Genomic DNA, 27149 nt, shown 5'->3' with positions numbered 1-27149 from the left:
AGCAGAGAGACTAAACCACCAATGGGGCATTGAGACATTAGACATTGTACCAATTCTTCTACAAATAATTTACATGAAAAGCACACATTTTAAGTGTATAGGTTTTTTTTTTTTTTTTTTTTTTGAGACGGAGTCTCGCTTGTTACTCAGGCTAGAGTGCAGTGGCGCAATCTCGGCTCACTGCAACCTCTGCCTTCCAGGTTCAAGCTATTCTCCTGCCTTAGCCTCCTGAGTAGCTGGGATTACAGGCGCCCACCACCATGCCCGGCTAATTTTTGTATTTTTAGTAGAGACAGGGTTTCGTCATGTTGGCCAGGATGGTCTTGAACTCCTGACCTCAGGTGATCCCTCCGCCTCGGCCTTCCAAAGTGCTGGGATTACAGGTGTGAGCCACCATGCCTGGCCTAAGTGTATAGGTTGATGATTTTTGACAAATAGAAATCTGCTGGGTTTTGTTTTTTTTTTTTTTGAGTAGCAGCGCATCATTATTTTGCCTAGGCTGGTCTCGAACTCCTGAGCTTAAGCAATCTTCTTAGTAGCTGGAAGTACAAGTTCAAGGCACCTGGCTTGACTTCTGTATTTCTGTATTTTTTTTTTTTTTTGAGACGGAGTTTTGCTCTTGTTGCCCAGGCTAGAGTGCAATGGCGCGATCTCAGCTCACCACAACCTTGACCTCCTGGGTTCAAGCGATTCTCCTGCCTCAGCCTCCCAAGTAGCTGGGATTACAGGCATGCACCACCATGCCCGGCTAATTTTGTATTTTTAGTAGAGATGGGGTTTCTCCATGTCACCCAGGCTGGAGTGCAATGGCGCAATCTCAGCTCATTGCAACCTCCGCCTCCTGGGTTCAAGCGATTCTCCTGCCTCAGCCTCCTGAGTAGCTGGGATTACAGGCACCTGCCACCACGCCTGACTAATTTTTGTATTTTTAGTAGAGACAGGGTTTCTCCATGTTCGTCAGGCTGGTCTCGAACTCTTGGCCTCAAGCTATCCGCCCGCCTTGGCCTCCCAAAGTGCTGGGATTACAGGCATGAGCCACCACGCCTGGCCTCGTATTTCTGTATTTTTAACCTTAGATCCTGTCCTCCATGCTTCTGTGTCTTGCTCTTCCTTAACCTATAGTGAAGAGCCAAGCCAGGTATATTCTTTTCTTTCTTTTTTTTTGAGAGGGAGTCTCGCTCTGTCGCCCAGGCTGGAGTGCAATGGTGCGATCTCAGCTCCCTGCAACCTCTGCCTCCTGCGTTCAAGTGATTCTCCTGCCTCAGCCTCTTGGGTGGCTGGGACTACAGGCACCCACCACCACACCTGGCTAATTTTTGTATTTTTATTAGAGAGGGGTTTCACCATATTGGCCAGGCTGGTCTCAAACTCCTGACCTTGTTGTGATCTGCCCGTCTCGGCCTCCCAAAGTGCTGGGATTACAGGTGTGAGCCATCGCACCCAGCCAAGCCAGGTATATTCTTTTCTTTCTTTTTTTTTTTTTTTTGAGACGGAGTCTCACTCTGTCGCCCAGGCTGGAATGCAGTGGCGCCATCTCGGCTCACTACAAGCTCCACCTCCTGGGTTCATGCCATTCTCCTGCCTCAGCTTCCCAAGTAGCTGGGACTACAGGCGCCCACCATGCCCAGCTAATTTTTTTATATTTTTAGTAGAGACGGTGTTTCACTATGTTAGCCAGGATGGTCTCGATCTCCTGGCCTTGTGATCTGCCTGCCTTTGCCTTCCAGAGTGCTGGGATTACAGGCGTGAACCACAGCGCCCAGCCATCTTTTTTTTTTTTTTGAGACAGCGTCTTTCTCTGTCATCCAAGCTGGAGTGCAGTGGTGTGATCCTGGCTCACTGCTGTCTCGACCTCTTAGGCTCAAGGGATCCTTCTGCCTCAGCCTCCTGTGTAGCTGGGACTACAGGAGTGTGCTGCCACACCCAGCTAATTTTTAAATATTTTGTGGAGACAAGGTCTCACTAGTTGCTCTGGGTGGTGTCAAACTCTTGACCTCAGGCAGTCCTCCTGCCTCTGTCTCCCAAAGTGTTGGGATTCAAGGTGTGAGCGACCGCACCTGGCTGACCAAAGGAGATTCTTTTAGGGGATTCTGCAGATAACTAAGTTTATACAGTTCTCTGTGATAATTCTATGTGATGATATTGGTGTGCCCAGTGAGCTCCTTATGTAACATTTCCTGTTTCACTGCCTTTTCTTTTTTTTTTTTTTGAGACAGAGTCTCACTCTGTCACCCAGGCTGGAGTGCAGTGGCGCGATCTCAGCTCACTGCAACCTCCGCCTCCTAAGTTCAAACAATTCTCCTGCCTCAGCCTCCCGAGTAGCTGGGATTACTGGTGCCCACCACCATGCCCGGCTAATTTTTTTATTTTTAGTAGAGACAGGGTTTCACCATGTTAGCCAGGCTGGTCTCAAACTCCTGACCTCAGGTGATCCCCCCGCCTCAGCCTCCCAAAGTGCTGGGATTACAGGTGTGAGCCACTGAGCCTGGCCGCGTTTTCTCCTGAATAGCTGGATTTTCCATGTGAATAATTTCTCTTTTCCTTAATGATGCAGGTCAGGAACTCTGACCGTAACCAGGGTCTTCAGGGTCCTCTGACAGCTAAGCAAAAGAGAGGGTATGGGATGAAGAACCATTCCAGATCCACAAGCTCCTCCCACTCACCCCCAAGACATGCCAGCAAGAAGAGCACCAGGGAAGCAGGGTCCCGGGACAGGAGGTCTCGATCCCTGGGCAGAAGGTCACGGTCCCCAAGACCCAGCAAACTGTGAGTGTGGGATTCACTGGGAAATAACCTGTGACTGTGGGGGCCTGGTCCCAGCAGGCATTTGTTTTTGCTTTTGGTGATGTCCGTCCATCAACTTTCCCAAATGTCTTTGCTTTGGTATTTCCTTTACATCATTTTTTTTTCCACCTCACTGTAAAGCTCAGGCATCCAAAGCCACATATCTGTAGGTGTATTCTGTGCTTTGGGAGCTCTGGGGTGAGTCTGACATCAAACTCTATACCTTTGTTTTTCTCACACTTGTGCCCTCTGCTTAGATTATACCTCTAAGACCATTAGCTCATCTTGCATTGTTTGAGGGATTCAATGTAAGCCCCTGGATTAAAAAGGCTTTTTCCTCTCTGCCTTCTGTGTCTGTTACAGGTACAACTCTAAGGTGAACAGGAGAGAGACAGGCCAAACTAGGAGCCCATCACCTAAAAAAGAGGTGTACCAAAGGCGACATGCTCCTGGATACACCAGGTGAGTCAGGAGCCCAGTTGATTAACTTCACATTCTGCAGGCCTGAATCTAGAAGGGGCTCAAACCAGGGCAAATGGATAATCCACCATTACCTTTTTGACAAACCAATTTGTATTTATCTTGCCAACCTGTTAAGGGTCTGCGTCCCCTACCTCCGGCCATGTGAGGCACATTGAAAGGACAAGGTAAGGCTGGGCGTGGTGGCTCACGCCTGTAATCCCAGCAGTTTGGGAGGCTGAGGTGGGTGGATCACCTGAGGTCAGGAGTTCAAGACCATCCTGACCAACATGGTGAAACCCCATCTCTACTAAAAATATAAAATTAGTTAGTCATGGTGGCACATGCCTGTAATCCCAGTTATTTGGGAGGCTGAGACAGGAGAACTGCTTGAACCCAGGGGTCAGAGGTTACAGTGAGCTGAGATCTCGCCACTGCACAGCAGCCCAGGCGACAGTGCAAGACTTTGTCTCAAAAAAAAAAAAAAAAAATCTCTTAACAAAAACCAAGCCAGATACAGTGGTCCATGCTTGTAATCTCAGCTCTTTGGGAGGCTAAGGCCTGGAGGATCACTTAAGGTCAAGGGATTAAGGTTGCAGTGAGCTACGATCAAGCCACTGCATTCTTGCTTGGGCGACAGAGCGAGACCCTGTCTCTTAAATTAAACCCTCTTAAAAAAACCCCTCAATTATTCTTGCTGGGTGTGGTGGCTCATACCTGTAATCCTAGCAGTTTGAGAGGCCAAGGCAGGAGGATCGCTTGAGGCCAGGAGTTCCAGACCAGTCTGAACAACATAATAAGACACTATCTCTACAAAAAATTACTTTAAAAACATTAAAAAAAACAAAAGCTAGTAGTTCTTTGCCCTGCCTGACCCCACTTTTAGTCATGCTACCCAAAGGCAAATATTTTCAGCTTTTTCAGTAGTTTGTTTTCATAGCTACATATTCCTAAAAATACAAGTATGTTGTTGCCTCTTCATCCATTAATTTTAGATGTTAGATATTTTATTTTTTCTTTCTTTCCTTTTTTTGGAGACAGCATCTTGCTCTATCTCCCAGGCTGGAGTGCAGTACCACAATCTTGGCTCACTACAACCTCTGCCTCCTGGGTTCAAGTGATTCTCCTGTCCCAGCCTCCCGAGTAGCTGGGACTACAGGCACATGTTGTCACGCCCAGCTAATTTTTTTTTTTTTTTTTGAGATGGAGTTTCATTCTCGTTGCCCAGGCTGGAGTGCAGTGGCCCAATCTCAGCTAACCACAACCTCCGCCTCCTGGGCCCAAGTGATTCTCCTGCCTCAGCCTCCTAGGTGGCTGGGATTACAGGCATGCGCCACCACGCCCGGCTAATTTTTGTATTTTTAGTAGAGACAGGCTTTCTCCATGTTGGTCAGGCTGGTCTCGAACTCCCACCTCAGGTGATCTGCCTGCCTCGGCCTCCCAGAGTGCTGGGATTACAGACATGAGCCACCACCCCCGGCCTTCTTTTTTTTTTTTTTTTTTTGAGATGGAGTCTCGCTCTCGCTCTGTTGCCCAGGCTGCAGCGCAGTGGCTCAGTCTCGGCTCACTGCAACCTCTGCCTCCCGGGTTCCAGCGATTCTCCTGCCTCCAGCCTCCCGAGTAGCTGGGACTACAGGCGCATGCCACCATGCCCAGCTAATTTTTGTATATTTTAGTAGAGATGGGGTTTCACCATATTAGTCAGGCTGGTCTTGAACTCCTGAGGTCAGGTGATCTGCCCGCCTCAGCCTCCCAAAGTGTTCAGATTACAGGCGTGAGCCACAGCACAAAAATACAATTTTTGTATTTTTAGTATAGATGGGGTTTCAATGTGTTGTCCAGGCTGGTCTGGAACTCCTGAGCTCAGGCAATCCACCTGCCTTGGCCTCCCAAAGTGTTAGGATTACAGGTGTGAGCCACCGCGCCTGGCCAGATCTTAGATATTTTCTTACTGTTATAGTAAATAATCTCTTAGTGTAAATGAGCTCTCATACACTCCTAGTCCCATGTTTCTTCTATCCCTATCTTTCCAATATGGTTACATCAGAATTTTTGGTTCAATCAGTATGTGGATTCATACTTGTATGATATATAAATATTGTTTACTGATACTTTTCATTCCTAAGCCAAGTAGAATATGGAGGTTACATTTCCTTTCTTATACGATTTGTATATTTTTTCCTAGTGTCAGTATTTGCTTCCTGCAATCTAAACCATGTCTTTTGGGTTCTAGGAAATTTTCTTGTATTATTTCTTTGATAACTTGTTTATTCTCCCTACACGGTCTCACTCTGTTGCCTAGGTTGGAGTGCAGTGGGGCGATCATGGCTTACTGCAGCCTCACACTCCCAGTTTCAACTGATCCTCCTACCTCAGCCTTCCAAATAGTTGGGGCTACACGGGTGCCACCATGCCCAACTAATTAAAAATTTTTTTTTTTTTTTTTTTTTTTGCAGAGATGGGAGGTCTCACTTTGTTGCCTAGGCTGGTCTTGAACTCTTGGACTCAAGCAACCCTCCTGCCTAAGCCTCCCAAAGTGCTGGGATTACGGGCTAGAGCCACTGTGCCTGGCAATCGTTTGTTTTTTTTTTTTAAGCCTCCTACTCTTATTTGAATGCTCTAATATCTTTCATTTATTATCTGAAGCAGATTTTTAATAGTAAATTGTTTTTTGTTTGGAGGTTTTTTTTTTTTTTTTTTGAGACAGAGACTCGCTCTGTCACCCAGGCTGGAGTGCAGTGGTGCGATCTTGGCTCACTGCAACCTACGCCTCCAAGGTTTGAGCGATTCTCCTGGCTCAGCCTCCCGAGTAGCTGGGATTACAGGCACACACCACCACACCCAGCTTATTTTTGTAATTTTAGTAGAGACAGGGTTTCCCCATGTTGGCCAGGCTGGTCTCAAACTCCTGATGTCAGGTGATCTGCCTGCCTCAGCCTCCCAAAGTGCTGGGATTACAGGCGTGAGCCACCATGCCTGGCCCTATTTATTATTTTCTGAGGCTAAGTTACTCCTTCAGCTTCTGGCTTCTAGCTTAGTCCTAAAGTAGTGTACTCATGGGCTGTGTCATGAATTTCTAGTCTCCAATGAGTAGTTAGATGGTAGATGTTAACAGTTACATGGATAACCTAGTCTTCTGTTCTTCTGTCAATTGTTGAGCAAACCATTGAGATATAATTGCTACAGGTTTAGGTTCCTGATGAGTTCCCAATTTATTTCATATTTCATATTTCAGAATAATCACTCTAGAGATTACTGAGTGAGATTATGGAATACTTTACTAAAAGCCTTTGAAATTTGGATGAAACTTCCTGACCAGGACGTTAGAAGGGAACTCAGGCTGGCCTTGCACTTGGAGAGAGCAGTGAACTGGAGAGCCTGGGGTCCCACCTGGCTTCTGTGCTTCTTGTGCTGCTTCTGGTTTTTTTGCTGGCAGAGACCTGATCGGATGGTTTCTGTGCTCAACAGAAAACTCCCCGCAGAGGAATTAGAGCGAAAACGGCAAGAGATGATGGAAAACGCCAAATGGAGGGAGGAGGAGAGACTGAACATCCTCAAGAGGCACGCTAAGGATGAGGAACGGGAGCAGAGGCTAGAGAAGCTGGACTCCCGGGATGGGAGGTTCATCCAGTGAGTGCATCTTCTTCCTGCCAGGGGCTTTCATGGGGAAGGTCTTAAGAGGCAGGCTGGCAGCTGGTTCCCGTTCCAGTGTTTCTGTGTTTGCACATGGAGCCCAGCCTTCAGACCACCTTGGCTACTCCTCCTCCTGTCTGACCACACAGTGGGATGTTTTTCATTTGAGGGGAGGAGAAGTGAATTTGATATTTTCTAAATCATTGAAATTCCTTGACCTTCCTTTTACATAAGAATTCATGGCCCAGGAAGCCTTTTTCCAATGAGGCTTTGACTTATTTTCCAAAACAGATACATTTTCCCTTATGGACACTGGTTTAAAAACATTTGGTTCCAGGTGGAGTCACTCGAAAGTTATCTGTGGGGGCTTAAAAGAGGTTGTGTTTTTACAGCTGCTGTATGGCTAACAACCCATTTCGTCTGAAGCTGCCAGAATAGTTGACTGATTGAAAATGTTTTTGACTTGCATTTGCCTGTCTTCTCTTCCTAGCCGCATGAAGCTGGAGAGTGCATCTACTTCCTCCCTGGAGGATCGGGTGAAGCGGAATATCTACTCTTTACAGAGAACTTCGGTAGCTCTGGAGAAGAACTTTATGAAAAGATGAAAACTGTCCCCTCTCTTATTGGTTTTCCTGCATTTTCCAGGGAAGCTGCTGACCCCTTAATTCTCTTTATAAGAGTTCAAATGACTTCTTTCACAGATGTCAAACCACCATTGTTCAAAGTGACCCTGCTCCATCGAGTCCTGAAACAGCTCACTTCCTTTGAGAGCTAGTGTGACTTGCTTTGTGGGACACTCAGTAACTTTGGGTTTTGACTCTTTAACGGGTGAGCACTGGACCATCTCGGTGGGAGTGCTTGTGCCACTCTGGGAAGGCTATTCCCTGGGGTTGTGATGTTTATCATGCCGCTTCCTTCTTACCTGTGCCAACAGACCTATTTCACTGCCTCAGTGTACACCAGACCCTTCAGAAACCTCTCTGGTGTCACCCAGATGATTGTGCTTACTGAGACAAATGAATGTTTACTTGATTTAGAAGATAATGTGACAGAATGATGTGAGGTTAGGTCAAAGCCAAGGGAGTGACAGAATCTGGAAAATCAAACAATACAAAAAGCCCTAAAGGAACTGTTAACTGTTTGATCTTTGGATGTAAAAGTGTAATGTGTATATGTACAAATGTACAATTTTTACATGCTTTTAAAAAAGGTTAGCTTTGTGAAAATACCTTGTTTTGTCAATGACTTTACTGGGTAATAGAACCACATTGAACCTTGATGGCAAGTAATACAATAAGGCAGCCCAGCTCGTTTTTCGCTCTGAATCTGGCTGGTTTAGGAGGAGCCTGGGTTTATCGACAAGATCTGGAGTATCTATTCTTTTCCACTGCTTGCAGTCTCCAATGTAGGCAGTGTAAAGGTATAGTAAAATGATTTTAGGAGTCAGAACCAAATTGCCAATATGCTCTATGGCTCCTAAAGGAAAATAAAATGGAAGCTTTTTATTTCGCGGCTTCATTTCTTACCGTGTAGTAACCTTACTACAATTACAGATTTTCAGGAGTTGTTTGCTAGTCTCTTTCAGTCAGGTACTAAAAAAAAACAAAAATAGGCTGGGCGCGGTGGCTCACACCTGTAATCCCAGCACTTTGGGAGGCCGAGGTGGGCGGATCACGAGGTCAGGAGATGGAGACCATCCTGGCTAACATGGTGAAACCCCCTCTCTACTAAAAAATACAAAAAGTTAGCCGGGCGTGGTGGCGGGCGCCTGTAGTCCCAGCTACTGGGGAGGCTGAGGCAGGAGAATGGCGTGAACCCAGAAGGCGGAGCTTGCAGTGAGCCGAGATTGTGCCACTGCACTCCAGCCTGGGTGACAGAGCGAGACTCCGTCTTAAAAAAACAACAGCAACAACAAAAAACAAAAACAAAAAAACCCTCGAGGGGCCACTCTTCTGTCTTTACTCCTTTTCCCTTCTCTATTCTTTCACCAGAAGCCCTCATTTGACCAGTGAACTCCTAGGCCCTCTTGACCCGCACATTAGCTGGGCGATTTCCTTGTTCTGCTAATTCCTAATTCTGCTTAAAATGTATTTGGATTTCTGTTTTTGAACACTTACGATGCCAGGCACTGTAATGTTTGAAACCCGATCTTTCCCTAGAGAATGTAACATACGTTTTTATTCATTTAATCACTTCATCATGTTTCATTATGCAGGGGTTAATTATGTTTATTTTATTAATTGGTAATAAAGGCCACATTTATTTTTGTAACTGTTTAAAGAGCGACCACCTGTGGAGTACCGTGTTTACGAATTTCCATACAGAAAGAACAACGTTGACCTGTGATTTGTGTCGAATATATGGAGATATCTCATCTGAGAATTATGTAACAAAGCGTGGGGCAGTTTACTCAAAGATTTTACGAAATGAGCCAGAGTAAGACGATTAGTGGGACAGGTGTCTGAAGGTGCTGGCGGCCTCTGCGCTCTGACCCTTTGCGGGGAGACCAGGCAGCAGGTGGGTGGGCGCGGGGCCCATTCATAAAAACCAGTGTTCCTGGCCTGCTTCTCTCATTGGCCCTGGGGGAAAGGGGCGTGCCCCGCGAGTGGAGGGCGCCCGAGGCCCAGCGGACTGGGCAGATCCACGCTTGGGTGGAGCGAGGGGGCGTTCCTTGGCTCTCCAGGCTGGACTTCCTCTTCCCCTTGCTGCTTCCCTCCTCTCCCCCGGGGTGGGCATGGTACGTCCCACCCTCCTCGCATTCCCGCCCCTCCTTCCCTTCCGGAGCGGTGCCGTCGCCGCCATCTTGGCATTCGGGTTGAGGAAAAGAGCCAAACCCTGGCGTTGGGGGGCCCGGGCGGGGAGCCCCTCCCGCGGTCCACAGCGACGCCTGCCCAGCCCTCCTCCCCTTCCGGCTCCGGCGCTGGGCCCCGAGGCGTTCGGAGGCCAGGCGGGTTTCTGTCAGGCCCGGGGAGGAGGGGCGGGCGGGGCGGCCGCTGCCTCCCCGGGACGGGCCGTACCACGCGGGCGGGGAGGACGGGGCCAGGTGACTGCAGGGCGGCTGCACCGCCCGGGGGCGGGGTGCGGGGCAGGGTGCGGAGCGGGTCGGCCGGCTCCCCGGGGCGGGGCGGGAGGGCGGGGCGTGGGGCGGACGGAACCATCGGGGCGGGGTGGGAGGTAACGGGACGGGCGCGACCATGGCGCTGTAAGGGAGCGGGGGTGGGGATCGGTCCGGGGGAGGCCTGAGGCCGCTGGCTTGTGCGCTGTCTCCGCCGCCCCCCCCTTTCGCCGCCGCCGCCGCCGCCCCGGGCATGTCGTCCAACTGCACCAGCACCACGGCGGTGGCGGTGGCGCCGCTCAGCGCCAGCAAGACCAAGACCAAGAAGAAGCATTTCGTGTGCCAGAAAGTGAAGCTATTCCGGGCCAGCGAGCCGATCCTCAGCGTCCTGATGTGGGGGGTGAACCACACGGTAACCAGCTCCTCCGCGCCCCTCTGAGCGCGGCCCCGCGCTCTCCCACGCCCCCTGCAGCCCTGGGCCCTTGCCCCGCAGGCCCTGCCGGTGACGCCTGCCACCCCTCGCCAAGCCACTTGCACGCCCACCCCACCCTTGCACGCCGTTCGGCCCCGTGTGCACTCCCCGCACGCCACGCGAGGCCTGGTGTCTCTGTGGTCTGCCGTCGCCACCTCCCCTTCCCTCCAGCCCCTCTGGCTTCCTGCGTGTGGCGTGCTCGCTTGGGGCGGCCCCTGGAGCGCAAAGGCAAGGCCTGAGTGCAGTGGAGTCGCTTTCATCCCTGCTCCTCCTCCTCCCCCCTCACCCTGTTTGTTGCATGTATATTTCCCCTTGTTCCTTATAGCCGGCTGCCAGCTCTGTCAAGTAGCAGTGGTCTGCCCAAACAGTCCTTTCTTTCTGATCGTTTGGTTGTTGTGGCTGCTCAAATTCACCCATCCTCCAGGCCTCCTTACCCTTGAATATAGAACTCCACCCTGGGTTTCCTTTTTTTCCTCTTGAACAAGATGTATCAACTGGAGAAGCACAGGCTTCCTTGAACCAGACACTTTACCTGGGTCTCTCTGGGTTAGGGAGAAGAAAGAATGGCTATTAACCATTTGAGAGAAGAGGATGCCTGGTTATAAGGAGGGACTATTCATAGTAGAAATAATATGTCTTCCCATAGTTTTTGAAGGTGATCATTTCAAAGATGTTGACTTATCTGTTGTGTGGCTGCAAGGTTGTGATGATGCATAGTGATTATGGTCCTAGATAGGAGAGATAGGTCCCCTAGTCCTTAGGGTGCTTTGAGATTGTTCAACAGCCCCTGCCAGGAAGTCGGATCCTGACAGTGTTTAAGCTGGAAGACTGTTTATGTGGTGTTTGTTCAGGGTCTTTCTTCTCCCTCTTCCAACCACTTGCTCTTTGCCTTCTGACCATTTCTTTATGAATCCCCACACTAGGAATGAGCAGAGGAAGTAAAAGGACCCGAAATACCAACTTCACTAACTAGAATTTTGGAATAAGGAGGATCAAGCTTGGGTTTCCTGTGGATTTCAGTTCTTTAGGTTCACTTGTGAGTGCTTGAAATTGCTCACAAGACCAAGCGATGACAAAGAGGGCCAGCAAGACTTTGCATTGCTTTGGCAGAGGAGCTGAAGGTGCCTTTGGGTGGAGATCGATGAACCGTAATCTGAGCTAGGGTTTTAGATCTTGACCTGTCATTTAGAAAAGTGCGTGTGTAAATTGAGGTCTCTGTGGTTTCTTGGTCTTGGGCAGGTTACTGTTTTCACTGTCATCACTGGTGTTAGTGAGGGTCCTGCCAGGATAGCGAGTACCAGTGGCATAATGCCCAGACCTCTAGGAGCTGCTTTGGGCCAACAGTCCAGCCCAGTTTGTTACTTGGTCTTCCTGCTGCCCCAGGGGTCATCTGACAACATTTCTAGGGAAACTGGGTGATCAGAATATGAACCCCATGTCCCTTTCTGGAAGTCAGTCCTTGATTTTGTTCTGCATCCTGCTTCTCACTCTACCAGGCCTCTCTCTGCCTGTTCTGTTTCTCACAGAAAGCAACCTGTCTGTAGAGAACTGGTAGAGGCCTGAGAGTCAGGAGTATTACAGCTAGTTGCAAGGAACCTTGGGTCCCTTATTTTACACATGAAGAAAAGGAGGCCTCGGGTGGAGGATTAGCTTGCTTGTGGTCACAGCAAGTGATGTCGCTCATTGTCTAGCACCATGGGACTGTATCGGCCAAGGGTGGTGCCTGAGTGGCTGGTCTTGTTTTCTTTGCCTCCTGTTGCTTTTCCTCTCCCTCAGCCAAGTCTCAGGATAGATGGGAAGTACAGTCCGGTTAGAGAAGGTGAATGTGTAAGCTCTGGGTTATACGCCTATGCATGTCAGGTCCTGGGAGTGTGTGTGATGCATGGTGTTCAGATAGGCAGGCATGAGTCTGTCCAGATGTGGGTATGAAGTTTCTCAATAGCTGATGGTTAGATATCATGAGTCAGGAGTCCTGTGAGTCCTACTCTCTTGGACAAAGTGGTCATCTTTTTTCTTTGCTAACTTTAAGTTGAAAGTTTGTTTGAGGAACTAGTTGGAAAGGCATTGACTTTAAGCAAGATCTGTTCCTCTGGACATAATGAACAGGCACCTCATGGGAACTTCCCACCACTGCCCTGGACAGGCTAAGCTTCAGAGGCCAGTTAGTCCTAAGTTTTATTGCTTCATCCTGGTCTGCAGTAAGGTCTGGTACTTCAGTGTCACCATTTGGGAACTGAGACATCTGCCTAGAAGAAGAGTGTAATCTTGCACTCATCTAAGGGATCAGGACCACATTGCCCTTGGTGGACTGCTGCACTTTTTTGGAGATTTCCTCCCTTCAAAAAAAGCCTACTTTGTAACATTTTGTCATCTGAGATTTCAGATACCACCTTTTCTTTAGTTTCTCACCTGTTTAGGCATTTAGGCATGCTGGTCTGTGGCTAATGGTGTTTCAGATAGGAAGGATGGATATGTCTTTATCTACAGCAGAAGTTAGTTACCCTTTCATGAGGTGATTGGTTTACGTCTAGGTGGAAAAATAGAGGACTTTGAACTTGGTGTTGTCACAGGAGCTGCTCTCATGGACAAGAGCCCATGGATTTTGTGGAGGAAGAATGTGTAGGAAACAAGGAGAAAAATCAGAAGACTTTGCACCTGTCAGGGAAGAACTAGTGAAGAGCAAAAACCAGTGTTTTAGTGGATGAAATACAATTCCAAGGGTTTGGAATTAGGGAAGAGATGGCCTCAGAGAGGAGCATGGAGACCGTGGGAGGTAGACCTGGCTTGATACTTGTTGGCCATTTTAAGAACAAGGTATATGTGAAGCCTTACCACAGGGATCAGAGGAGCAGGAGCAGTTGATGGTAACTCTGTATTTAACCATTTGAGAAACTGCCAAACTGTTCTCTAAAGTGGCTGTACCATTTTACATGTCTACCAGCAGTGTGTAAGAGTTCCAGTATCTCTGCATTCTTGTCAACACTTGTTATTGTCTTTTTAAAGTTATTAAAGCCATTCTATTGGGTGTGAATTCGTATCTCATTGTGATTTTTTTTGTTTTGTTTTGTTTTGTTTTTGAGATGGAGTCTCACTCCGTCACACAGGCTGGAGTGCAGTGGTGCAATCTCGGCTCACCGCAACCTCCACCTCCCGGGTTCAAGCAATTCTGCTTCAGCCTCCTCAGTAGCTGGGATTACAGGCGCCTGCCACCACACATGGCTAATTTTTTTATTTTAGTAGAGATGAGGTTTCACCATGTCGGCCAGGCTGGTCTCAAACTCCTGACCTCAGGTGATCCACCTGCCTCGGCCTCCCAAAGTGCTGGGATTACAGGCATGAGCCATCACACCCAGCCTCCTTGTGACTTTGATTGGCATTTCTGTGATAACTAATGATGTTGAGCATTTTTGCATGTACTTATTGGCCATTTGTACATATTCTTTTCTTTTTTTTTTTCTTGAGACAGAGTCTTGCTCTGTCGCCCAGGCTGGAGTTTAGTGCCACGATCTCGGGTCACTGTAACCTCCGCCTCCTGGGTTCAAGCGATTCTCCTGCCTCAGCCTCCCAACTACCTCGGATTACAGGTGCCTGCCACCACACCCAGCTAGCTTTTGTATTCTTAGTAGATATGGAGTTTCACCATGTTGTCCAGGCTGGTCTCAAACTCCTAACCTCAGGTGATCCACGTGCCTTGGCTTCCCAGAGTGCTGGGATTACAGGCGTGAGCCACTGTGCCTGGCCTGTACATTTTCTTTTTGTTGTTGTTGTGGAGACAGAGTCTCGCTTTGTTGCCCAGGCTGGTCCTGAACTCCTGGCCTCAAGTGGTTCTCCCGCCTTGGCCTCCCAAAGGACTGGGATTGCAGGCATGAGCCACATCCCCAGCCTTCATTGGTATCTTTTCTTTGGAGAATGTCTATTAAATTTTTTGCCCATTTACAAAAATCTTTTTGCCCATTATTAAATTGGGTTGTCTTCTTATTATTGAGTTACAAGAATCCTTTTTATATTCTAGATACAGGTCCCTTATCAGATACATGATTTGCAAATATTTTATCCTATTCATTGAGTTGTCTTTTTCATTTTTCTTTTCTTTTTTTTTTTTTTTTTTTTGAGATGGAGTTTTGTTCTGTCGCCCTGGCTGGAGTGCAACGGCGCGATCTTGGCTCACTGCAACCTCTGCCTCCTGGGTTCAAGCGATTCTCCTGCCTCAGCCTCCTGAGTAACTGGGATTACAGGCGCCGCCACCACACAAGGCTAATTTTTGTATTTTTAGTAGAGACAGGGTTTTGCCATGATGGCCAGACTGGTCTCGAACTCCTGGCCTCAAGCAATCCCCCCGCCTCGGCCTCCCAAAGTGGTGGGATTACAGGCGTGAGCCACTGCACCTGGCCTGCCTTCTTCATTTTTCTTATGGTATCTTTTGAAGTTCAAGTTTTTAACTTTAATAAAGTCCAGTTTATCTTTTTTGTTGTTGTTGTGTGTGCTTTTGGTGTTATATCTAAGAAGACATTGCCTAACCCAAGGTCATGAAGATTTACTCCTTTGTTTTCTTGTTAAAGTTTTATAGTTTTAGCTCTTTTTTTTTTTTTTTTTTTTAATGAATTGGGGTCTCTCTGTATTGCCCAGGATGTTCTCAAACTTCTGGCCTCAAGCAATCCTCCCAACTAGAATTTTAGCTCTTTCTTTCTTCTTTTTTTTTTTTTTTTTAATTTTATTGTGGTCAGAACATTTAACATAAGATGTACTCTCATGACAAAATTTTAAGTGTACGATTATGTTATTCATGACCATGGGAACAGTGTCATAGTGCAGCTCTCTAGAGTGTATTCGTCTCGCTTGAATGAAACTTTATGCCTACCAATTAACTCCCCGTTTCCCCCACCCCCAGCCCCTGGCAACCACCATTCCACTCTTTGTTTCTATGAATTCGACTGTTTTGAAACCTCATATAAGGAGAATCATGCAATATGTTTTTCTGTGACTAGCTGATCTCACTTAGCGTAAGGTGCTCAAGGTTCATCCATGTTGCACATAGTAGAATTTCCTTCTTTTATTAAGGCTGAATAGTATTCTGTTGTATATGTGTACCACATTTTCTTTATCGTCTGTTGATGGATTTGTTTTCACACCTTAGCTCTTGTGAATAGTGCTGGAGTATGTGTAGTTTTAGCCCTTACATTTAAGTCTAATCCATTTTGAGTTCACTTTTGGGTATGGTGTGAGGGACAGATTTATTCTTTAGACTGCTCAATTTCTCTCCTACATTCCACCCCAGTTCTGTTCTGTCCATACATTTTCTTTCTTTCTTGTTTTTTTTGTTTTTTTTTGTTTTTTTGAGGCAGGGTCTCACGCTTTTGCCCAGGCTGAAGTGCAGTGGCACAATCACTGCTCACTGAAGCCTCTATCTCCCCAGGCTCAGGTGATTCTCCTGCCTTAGCCACCTGAGTAGCTGGGACTACAGGCACATGCCACCACACCTAATATTTGTATTTTTTGAAGAGTCGGGGTTTTGCCATGTTGCCCAAGCTGGTCTTAAACTCCTGGGCTCAAACGATTTGCCCACCTCGGTCTTCCAAAGTGCTAGGATTACAGGCGTGAGCCACTGACCTCCTTTACCTGTCTTTTTCTCTTGCCCTACTGCTTTAAAAATCTTCAGAGGGGCCTGGCATGGTGGCTCCTGCCTGTAATCCCAGCACTTAGGGAGGCCAAGGCGGGCGGATCACCTGAGGTCAGGAGTTCAAGACCAGCCTGGCCAACATGGTGAAACCCCATCTCTACTAAAAATACAAAAATTAGTCGGGTATGGTGGCACATGCCTGTAATCCCAGCTACTCGGGAGGCTGAGGCAGGAGAATCACTTGAACCCGGGAGATGGAGGTTGCAGTGAGCCAAGATCGCGCCATTGCACTTCAGCCTGGGTGACAAGAGTAAAACTCCGTCTCAAAAAAAAAAAAAAGAAAAAATCTACAGAGAAGGCTGGGAGCAGTGGCTTGTGCCTGTGATCCCAGCACTTTGGGAGGCCGAGGCAGGCGGATCACTTGAGGTCAGGAGTTTGACACCAGCCTGGCCAACGTGGCGAAACCCTGTCTCTACTAAAAATACAAAAATTTGCCAGGCGTGGTGGCATGTGCCTGTAATCCCAGCTACCGAAGAGGCTGAGACAGGAGAATGGCTTGAATCCCGGAGACGGAGATTGCAGTGAGCAGAGATCGCGCCATTGCACTCCAGCCTGGGCGACAGAGTGAGACTCCATTTCAAAAAAAAAAAAATCTTTAGAGAACATTCCTACTCAGGCCTTTGAATGAAGTTTCTTTTAGCAGGCCTTCCCACCTCACAGGGAACAGTGGGACTCAAACAGCAGGAGCAGGAGAAGGAGAAAGCAAGATATGGAAAGGAGGAGTAAACACCGGTAGATTTATTGGCTCCTGTGGCCCTCTCTTCCTCTCTGGAGTCGCAGTTCTTGCTTTGGACCTCCTCGGTCCTGTGAGTGTATTTCTAGCATGTCATGTTTTCTGATGGTGGCAGGTAACAAGTGATTGCTGGTGGTGGCCAGCCCACTGCTGAACCGACAACAGAGGACTGGAACACGTCAGGAAACCTGCATGCCTAGTCCAGGCCTCCTGGGTAACAATTCCTATGAAGGTCGCACAGGGAAGTGGAGGCTTCTGGACACAGAAGTTCACCAGACTAGAACTAGCTGCTGAGTTTTCATCTCCATGTTGCATATTGCAGAATTTTCTTCTTTTTTCAAAGGCTGAATAGTATTCTGTTGTATATGTACAACAGAATCATACCTAGCACTTTGAGAGACTGAGGTGGGTGGATTGCTTGAGCCCAGGGCTTTGAAACCAGCCTGGGCAACATGGCGAAACCTCGTGTCTACTAGAAATACAAAAAATTAGCTGGGCATGATGACACACCTGTAGTCCCATCTACTAGGGAGGCTGAGATGGGAGAATCACCTGAGCTCAGGAAGTTGAGGCTGCAGTGAGCTGAGATCATACCACTGCACTCTAGCCTGGCCTATGGAAGTGAGACCCTGTCTCAATCAATCAATCAATCAAGGAATTTTCATCTCCAGTAGATCAGCATAGAGTGAACTCATTGCTCTTTTCTTTTTTTTGAGACGGAGTCTCGTTCTGTCACCCAGGCTGGAGCACCGTGGCATGAACTCGGTTCACTGCAAGCTCCGCCTCCTGGGTTCATGCCATTCTCCTGCCTCAGCCTCCCGAGTAGCTGGGACTACAGGTGCCCGCCATCATGCTCTGCTAATTTTTTTTTGTATTTTTTTTTAGTAGAGACGGGGTTTCACTGTGTTAGCCAGGATGGTCTCGATCTCCTGACCTCATGATCTGCCCGCCTCAGCCTCCCAAAGTGCTGGGATTACAGGCGTGAGCCACCGCGCTGGCCAACTCATTGCTCTTAAATTGTTTCTCACTGAGCTTGGTTAGACCCCTCATTATTTATGCTGATGGCTCATGGAATTAATCATGTGGATATTCCAAAAACCATTTAAGTGACCTGAGATACAACAGACTTACCTTCCTATTAAGTTGTATTTAGCGTGGTATTTGAATGAGTTAGCATTCCACAAGTGCACTCCTCCTGGAGGGGAAAGAGTCTGGCCCAGTGTGCTAGAGATAGAAAAGGAAAGGCACATCTTCCTAAAACATTGCTTTAGGAGCGTCTGTGCTTCAAAACCTTTAGTACTACACTCCCTTTTATCTACCAGATAAAGTTTATTCTTCTCTCCCTGGCATTTAAGACTCTACAGTCTGGTCATAGCTTCAGTAGCTCACCTTAATTAACCTAGCCCATCCTCCAGACCATGAGCCTTATGGCACAGGCACACCAGTCTTGCCATTTTCTTTTCTTCATTTATCCCGTTGTTAGCCATCCTTCAGTTCTCAACTCCCTCCTTTTTTCTATCCACACATTCCTCCAAACAACTACTATGTGCCAGTCATTGTGCCGGGGACACACAAATGGGTAAGATAGAGTCTCTTCCTTCAAGGGACTCACAGACTAGTTGAGAAACCAGACATGTAGACAAGTAATTACTTAAGTACATGTAATATTTAGGACATAAAGATACACAGAGACGGAAGTAGTTCATTCAACCTGGGTGAGACAAAAAACCTCTCCCAGAGGATGTGTCATTTAGCCAGCTCTTGGATGAACCTCTTAGCTTTGTCCCTTCTTCTGTTCCTACTGCTTGTTTTATTGTCTGTCACCTGAACTATTGTATTGGCCCCATAATGGTCTTGCTGCTTTTTTTCTTTCCCTTTTCCACTCCTTACTTTATCCCAGAATTACCTTTCTGTACCACTCGTCTGATTGTGTGGCTTCCCAGACTTAAACCAGAGAGTGTCGCATTGTCTTTATAGTCAAGTCCAAATTTATCATATTGTGGACAAACTTAAGTTCAAACCCAGACTCTGCCCCTTATTATTAGTATGCTTTGTAGCAGTAATTTTGTTTCACTAAGCTTCATTTTCATATCCTGTAAAGTGAGCATCACACTTTCCTTGAGGTGGTATTAGGATAGAGACAAGGAAGGGAAAATTCTACCTTAGGCAAGGTAGCCAGCCATAGGGAGGATTACACAGCACAGGATAAAGAGCCTAGGTTTTGGCACCAGACAGGCCTGGGATCAAATCCTGACTGCACATACTGTCTGTGTGACTTTCAGAAAGGTACCCTTTTCTCTGAACCTCTTTTCCAAAGTCATATTAGTAATACTTTATGTGACTGTTAACTATTACAAGTAATACCTTAAAATAGGATATATATTATGTATGTGTGATATATAATGGTATAAAGCACTGGCCACTTAACAGGCATTCAATAAATAGAAGCACCTATTCTATTTATTATACAATAATAAATATTTATTAATACTGTATTTATACAATATTTATTAATGTGCTAGACTGATGACCTATCTTTCTGTATTACCTCCCTCCACTCATTATTTCCGTCCTATGATGCTGCATTCTGTCCCCGGACCCATCCCTGCAGACGCACTCACCATTTCTAAAATGGGCAGTGTACTTTCACAACTCAGGCTTGATTCTGACTTCCTATGGCCTGAGATTTCCTTCCTTTCATTTTTGGGAGAACTTCCATCCTAGGCCTTACTCAAGTGTGTTTCTCTGTAGCTTCCTCTAGCAACCATCTCCCTCTCACTCCCATGCAGAATCAATACTTAACTTTTTTTTTTTTTGAGACAGAGTCTTGTTCTGTCACCTAGGCTGGAGTGCAGGGGCACAATCTCAGCTCACCTCAGCCTCCGCCTCCTGGGTTCAAGCAATCCTGCCTCAGCTTCCCGAGTAGCTGGGACTACAGGCACACGCCACCACGACTGGCTAATTTTTGTATTTTTAGTAGAGATAGGGTTTTGCCATATTGGCCAGTCTGGGCTTGAACTCCTGGCCTCAAGTGATCCGCCTGCTGTGGCCTCCCAAAGTGCTGGAATTATAGGCATGAGCCACCACGCCCAGCTCTGGAGATGTCTTTTTGTTTTTGTATCCCCAGCTCCTAGTGTATGGTAAGGCCCTTGATGCACTGAGTAGAAGTAAATTGAATAGAAATTTGGCAGTCTGGCTGGGCGCGGTGGCTCACGCCTGTAATCCCAGCACTTTGGGAGGCTGTGGGGGGGGGGAGGGTGGATCACCTAAGGTCGGGAGTTCGAGACCAGCCTGGCCAACATGGAGAAACCCGATCTCTACTAAAAATACAAAATTAGCCGGGCATGGCGGCGCATGCCTATAATCCTGGCTACTTAGGAGGTTGAGGCAGGAGAATTGCTTGAACCCAGAAGGCGGAGGTTGCGGTGAGCATGCCATTGCACTCCAGCCTGGGAAACAAGAGCAAAGCTCTATCTCAAAAAAAAAAAAAAAAAAAAATGGCAGTCTGAGCCAGATTAGGAAAGGCCTTGAATGCCAGGCTAAGCAGTTAAAACTTTACCCTGAGGTTGATGAGGAGCCATGGAAGATTTCTAAGCGGGAGTGTAACATAATCTTGTAGATTCTTCTAATGTCAAGTGCTCTTGGTGCAATACCAGGAGAGGCATTAGGTGCCTTGTTTTTGGCCTGATGTATGAGGACTGGGAGCCTGACCCTCTGGCCATGCTAGCCTCATCATTCTCTGAGCCTCTGCTGTTCTTGATGTCTGTATCCCTGGATTCTCACTTAATTGTATACTGCTTTGACTTTGAGTTGTGTCAGGGGTTTTTGCCTCTCCCTAATGAGATTATAAGCCTCCTGTTTCTTTTGCGTGTACAACACTTTCTCCCCTTGTGTTCTCCTTCTCCCACACACTTACCTAACAGAATGAAGCGCGTAGTAGATATTTCAATAGGAACAGTTCAATTGAATGGAATAGAACTCTCTGGGACATAAAATTTCACACAACTAAAAGAAATAATAATAATATGGCTAATCCTTACAGTGAATCATCTACATGTGGCCTAGTAGAAATGAGGGGTAAGTCTCCCCTAGTTGAGATATGGATTGTTCACCAATGTTAGCTGAGTTAAAAATTTCCTAGGCTGGGCCAGGTGCGGTAGCTCACGTCCGTAATCCCAGCACTTTGGGAGGCTGAGGCAGGCAGATCACGAGGTCAGGAGTTCGAGACCAGCCTGACCAACATGGTGAAACCCCATCTCTACTAAAAATACAGAAATTAGCAGGGCATGGTGACATGCGCCTCTAATCCCAGCTACTCAGGAGACTGAGGCAGGAGAATCGCTTGAACCCAGGAGGCAGAGGTTGCAGTGAGTGGAGATTCTGCCACTGCACTCCAGCCTGGGCAACAGAGCGAGACTCCATCTCCTGACCTCGTGATCCATCCCCCTCGGCCTCCCAAAGTGTTGGGATTATAGGCATGAGCCACTGCGCCCAGCCGAGCCCTGAACTCTTTGTCTCTGTTTTCCCTTTAAGTCTCAGAGCCAGTCTTGATATGCCAGGAAAAAGGAAATGGGACAGCCACCACGAATTGTTTCTGTTGGCAGAATAACAAGGAAGTGGAATGGTTTCCTCTGTAGGCACAGATTTGACAATCACATTCTCTTGTGAGCACCCCCTGGAATGGGAACTGGCATGACTCTTTTGGGGTTTTTTTTGGCTATTGGGAGGATTTAGCCAATGAAGGGTATCACAGAGCTGGATGCTGGGAATTTAAAAATCAACTTTATTGAGGAATAATTTATGTGTAATAAGTATGCGTATTTTAAGTATACAATTTGATGAATTTCAGCAAATGTATATACTCTTGTAACCATCACCCCAAACAACATATAAAACATTTCTGTCACCGTAGAATCACACTTCTCATGTCCCTTTATACTCAGCACCCCCCGCCCCCTGGCCAGGCAACTCATCTCATTTCTCTCATTATAGATGCCTGTTGTAGAATTTCATATAAATGGAATTATACAGGATACACTCTTGTGTCTATGCCAGTTTTTGCCAGCAGTTTACTGAGTGTCTGCTCCACTGCCAACTTATAAACTACCCCACCCCCAGCACCCCTCTCGAAGCACATGCATTCCTATGGCTTCCTTCACTTCTCCATGAGTAAATTGGGTTTTTTCCCAACTCTAGGAAGATGTGGTTCCCCAGCCCAGTTACTGCATTAACTTCAACTTCCTCCATTCTCTGACATTTCTAAATAAAAAAGGTTTGGAACATAAAAGGAGCAGCAAATTAAATGCCATTTCCCCCATTTATGCTCCTGGAGGAGTTCTAATGACGCTAGGTTAGCCCCTCACTGCCACCTGGGGCCTCATTGAGATAATAGGATTTGCAAGGAAAGTGTCTGGGAGACACAAGGCTGTGCCCCCTCCCCCCAGTCCATTAAGTCAGGACTAAGGTTTCCTCTGTAAATCCTGAATGCATTAGTGGCAGCTGGGTTGAGGGTCAAATGTCAAATACTCTGCTGTGATGGGAGAGGACATCTGTGGTTAATTAGACCACTAATTGGCTAAACTCAAGGTGGGGAAGGGCAGGATCTGCCCCCATCTCTGCACCAATGGAAAGCTAGCTCTCTGTCCAGGATCCAGCTCCCTGAAGGGATGAAAGACAGAAGGTTTGTTTGCAGTAGAGGCAAGGCATCCTGCCCCATCTACCCTAGTTTAGTGTATGGCAGGACTTGACATCAGGAACTGGCCCTGCTTTATTTTATTTTCTTTTTTGAGACAAGATCTCACTCTTGCACAGGCTAGAGCGCAGTGCAGTGGTGCAATCATAGCTCACTGTAACCTCAAACTCCTGGCCTGAAGCAGTCCTCCCACCTCAGCCTCCTGAGTAGCTAGGACGATAGGTGTACACGACTACGCCTGGCTAATGTGTTTAATTTTTTTTTTTTTGAGACAGAGTCTCACTCTAGTTGCCCAGGCAGTGGTGCGATCTCGGCCCACTGTACCTTATGCCTCCTGGGTTCAAACGATTCTCCTGCCTCAGCCTCCCGAGTAGCTGGGATTACATGTGCCTTCCACCACGCCCAGCTAATTTTTTTGTATTTTTAGTAGAGACGGGGTTTCACCATGTTGGCCAGGCTGGTCTTGAACTCCTTACCTCAGGTGATCTGCCTGCCTCAGCTTCACGTTTAATTATTTTTTTAGAGATAGGGTCTTGCTGTGTTGCCCAGGCTGGTATAGAACTCCTGGCCTCAAGTGATCCTCCTGCCTTGGCCTTCCAAAGTACTGGGATTACAGGCATGAGCCACTGTGCCAGGCCTGGCCCTGCTTTTATCAGGAGGGTCCGAGTGGGGCAGTGGCCAGACATTTACTACTTCTGCTCACTTTAATCTATTACAGCCGGGCGCAGTGGCTCACGCCTGTAATCCCAGCACTTTGGGAGGCCGAGATGGGCGGATCACGAGGTCAGGAGATCGAGACTATCCTGGCTAACATGGTGAAACCCTGTCTCTACTAAAAATACAAAAAATTAGCCAGGTGTGGTGGCGGGCGCCTGTAGTCCCAGCTACTCTGGGGGCTGAGGCAGGAGAATGGTGTGAACCCGGGAGGCGGAGCTTGCAGTAAGCTGAGATCGCACCACTGCACTCCAGCCTGGGCGGCACAGTGAGACTCTGTCTATAAATAAATAAATAAATAAATTTAATCTGTTACCTTGGGGATACGAGTTACGTGTCCACACAAACCCATCCAGCTTTTTTTTTTCCTTGAGCTAATTTCTTGAGTGACCCACAATTTGTATGAAGATATTCAAAGGCCTTAATTAATACCCATGTAGGTTGGGAGACATTTATCTATTGATCATTTATTATTGCATATGACAAATATTTATTGAGTATCTGCCATATATGCTAGTAATGGTGCCAAGCACTGTGGTGCCCCCAAAGATTAGTAGGATTCTCTTTGGTTAGAAATATAATTAAAGCCGAGTGTGGTGGCTCACGCCTGTAATCCCAACACTTTGGGAGGCCAGGGCAGGCGGATCACCTGAGGTCAAGAGTTCAAGACCAGCCTGACCAACATGATGAAACCCTGTCTCTACTAAAAATACAAAAAAAAATTAGCTGGACATGGTGGCGCATGCCTGTAATCCCAGCTACTTGGGAGGCTGAGGGAGGAGAATTGCTTGAGCCCAGGAGGTAGAGATTGCAGTGAGCCAAGATCGTGCCATTGCACTCCAGCCTGGGCAACAACAGCAAAACTCCGTCTCAAAGAAAAAGAAAAAGAAATATAAATAATATAGTATTGCCTAGCTTAACGCTAGCAGGTGGGGTTTATAGGCATTAACTACAATATGAGACACTGTGAGATGGCCAGAAGACAGATACAAAGAAAACTTCAGGAATTCCAAGATGGGAAAGGGTATTTATGGTCTGGAGAATCTTGGAAGACTTCCTGGAGGAGGTGCCTTTTGAGCTGGCCCTTATCAGGTGGAGAGTTTCAATAGGTAAAATAGGACAAGGTTGGGAACTTACTTGAAGAGAAGAACAGAAATAAAGACAGGGAGGGGCCGGGTGTGGTGGCTGACACCTGTAATCCCAATACTTTGGGAGGCCAAGGCCGGAGGATTGCTTGAGCTCAGGACAGTGAGACCTTGTCTCTACACAATACAAAAAAGTTAGCTGGGCATGGTGATGTGCACCTGTAGCTCCAGCTACTTGGGGGGCTGGGGTGGACAGATTGCTTGAGTCCAGGAGGTCAAGGCTGCAGTGAGCCATTGTCATGCCACTGCACTTCAGCCTGGGTGACAGAGTGAGACCCTGTCTCAAAAAACCAAAAAAAGACAGAGGGAAACTTGGACATGCTTTTAGCAAGATTGTGGCATCCACATTGTAGCTTAGTGTCTCTGAGGCAGGTGGCCTCCTGGCTGAGAGCCTTACGTTCTTCTTGTTTTCAGATCAATGAGCTGAGCAATGTCCCTGTTCCTGTCATGCTAATGCCAGATGACTTCAAAGCCTACAGCAAGATCAAGGTGGACAATCATCTCTTCAATAAGTAAGTTGTCTACTGAGTGGACTCAGGTTTTGTGGGCAGTCCTTTCCCTCAAGTCAGAGGCTTCTGAAGCCTCATGCATGGCGGGAGCCAAGGCAGCACCTGGCAGGGTGTGATAGCAGCACCTGGATCTCAGAGCTGACAAACTGGCCAGGAAAATGCATTCGTTATGTGCCTCTCATCCTAGTACTGTCGTCTCACTCCTTTATCAGCCTACCTCCGGTGGCCCTTGGGGCATGTGGCTGGGCCCATGGTGATTCATCTAGAGCCAGCTCAGGTGGCAGTGAGCTGCTCTGGAGCTGAGGTATCCAGTGTGAGGCTGTAGCAGTGGCCCCATCTTGATCTTAGTCTGAGGCAGGAGGTTGCCAGGCATGTTCTTGGTCTGGGATGCTGCCAGGCTCTTTTCTGTCTGGCTGGTGTATGAGTAACAGGCGGAGCATGGGGCTTGAGGGCACTACCCAGAGTAGCACTTCCCATTTTTGTCTGCTGTCACTTCTTGGATTAGCACCAGTGTCTGAAGGTTGTCTCAGATATTGTTGGAAACACTAGCGGCCACCTCACCTGGCACAGTTTTGGGCCTGCTTTAAGCCCTTTGGGGCCTGGATTTTCTGTCCCTCTGTGGAGCACCCCAGGACTATTTGCTGCTCACACTTTCTCCTTTCTGCATGTGAATCCTGGTTCTATTCTTCGTTGTCTCACAGTCCCCACCACCTCACTAGCTGGGTTCTGTCACCCCACCATTCCCAGACTGTTAGTCCAGAGGAGAAGATTGACTTGAGAACATCCCTTAGTGACCTCCCTCTGCCATAGTAAGTAATACCATCTTGTTCTAGAAGCCGTCTGTCTCCATAGATGCCACCTGTTAAGTGGCCACCTAAGGAGGGAGAGGCAGCCCTCAACTCAGAGGCCAGAAAGAAGGTTGTTCTGACCCAAAAGAAAGAAGGTTGTTCTGACTCAGAGGTCAGGGTTCTTGAAGTGGGCATTGCACCACTACCCACTTCAGGGTCCATGGCCTCTGATGAGGTGCTACCTCCTTGATGTCTTGGCCTAAATCAGAGAACCCAATCTCTTATTTTCTTCTATCTTTATTCCTTTTGTCCTTCCAACAACTGTGTATGTGTTTTTGTTGTTGTTGTTGTTTTTGTTTTGAGACAGAGTTTCACTCTTGTTGCCCAGGCTGTAGTGCAGTGGCGCGATCTTGGCTCACTGCAACCTCTGCCTCCCGGGTTCAAGTGATTCTCCTGCCTCAGGCTCTCGAGTAGCTGGAATTACAGGCACCCACCACCATGCCTGGCTAATTTTTTTATATTTTTAGTAGAGATGGGGTTTCACCATGTTGGCCAGGCTGGTCTCGAACTCCTGACCTCAGTCAGGGTGATCCACCTGCCTCGGCCTCCCAAAGTACTGGGATTACAGGCGTGAGCCACCGTGCCCAGCCCTGTATGTGCTATTTATTAGATTCTAGTACTGTTTACTAGAAGACGGGCTAGATAAGGCAGATAGTCCACTTCCTTTCCAAGAAGACATTCCTTTTGATTTCCTTAATGCCTGTCATCCTGGAGTAGTCATTGGGACATATTTCTGAAAGGGGGTCCCTAAACAGGATAGCTGTTGTAAAGATAGAGGATTGGTAGGAGTCATCATTTCAAGGTGATTCTCTTTCCTCCTGGGAGTCTGTATTGATGAGGGAGTGGGAGGGTGGAGATTGGTGCCAGCAGCCAGCAGACAGGGCTCTGTGGTCCCACTCAGTTGACTGAGAACCTCTTTAACTCAGGCACTCTTTTCCTACGTCCCAGTGGAAGCCCAGGGCAGGGCATCCTGTAAGTGACCATCTTCAGGATGCTTCCACAGGAATATGGCCAGAGGAGAGGGGCCCTCTGATGAGAGAGGTTTTTCCCTGTAGCATTCAGGCTGATTTCACCTCACAGCAGATGTTCACATGCAGCTTCCCACTGTATTAAGCACAGTGCTTGTAGTGCTTGTGAGGTGGAGCCTGCACTGAGGCTCATGGCCCAGCGGGTGAGAGTTTTTTTCTTTAATGTATGTTTTATTGAAGGGCAGCACACACATAGAAAAGTGCACAAATCCCAGATATACTGCTGGATTAGTTTTACAAAGTGAACACAAGATGTAAAGTGTTTAAACTTTTACATGCTCAGAATCACCTGGAGTGTTTGTTTTTCGACTCAACTCCAGAATTCCTAAGAGCCTAGAAACCTACATGTTAAGTGTGGCAGATGTTCAGATCCAGGCAATCTGTGGACCACACTTTGAAG

General features: G+C 47.4%; 2 protein-coding genes across 6 annotated transcripts in view; both read left to right on the top strand.

Moving 5' to 3' along the window:
- Window positions 1–9156, top strand: part of CWC25 (CWC25 spliceosome associated protein homolog) — a 31256-nt gene extending 22100 nt beyond the window's left edge. The window contains exons 7-10 of the mRNA XM_054458044.2: window positions 2555–2766; window positions 3148–3246; window positions 6712–6873; window positions 7367–9156. Of these exons, the coding sequence (XP_054314019.2) occupies window positions 2555–2766; window positions 3148–3246; window positions 6712–6873; window positions 7367–7481 (588 nt within the window). The 3' untranslated portion in view covers window positions 7482–9156. The remainder of the gene's footprint in view (window positions 1–2554; window positions 2767–3147; window positions 3247–6711; window positions 6874–7366) is intronic.
- An 864-nt stretch (window positions 9157–10020) lies between these two features.
- Window positions 10021–27149, top strand: part of PIP4K2B (phosphatidylinositol-5-phosphate 4-kinase type 2 beta) — a 36534-nt gene continuing 19405 nt past the window's right edge. The window contains exons 1-3 of one of the 5 annotated variants that reach the window (XM_063656968.1): window positions 10226–10343; window positions 21347–21477; window positions 24779–24876. In XM_063656968.1, the coding sequence (XP_063513038.1) occupies window positions 24812–24876 (65 nt within the window). In that variant the 5' untranslated portion in view covers window positions 10226–10343; window positions 21347–21477; window positions 24779–24811. Of the gene's footprint in view, window positions 10344–16377; window positions 16887–21346; window positions 21478–24778; window positions 24877–27149 lie in introns of those variants that run through there. The other 4 variants (XM_054458033.2, XM_063656966.1, XM_063656969.1 and 1 more) reach the window with 4 other exon arrangements.

This window comes from Pongo pygmaeus, chromosome 19 (genome assembly GCF_028885625.2).
Source record: "Pongo pygmaeus isolate AG05252 chromosome 19, NHGRI_mPonPyg2-v2.0_pri, whole genome shotgun sequence".
Lineage (NCBI taxonomy): Eukaryota > Metazoa > Chordata > Mammalia > Primates > Hominidae > Pongo > Pongo pygmaeus.
This window is presented reverse-complemented; position numbering and strand designations above follow the sequence as displayed.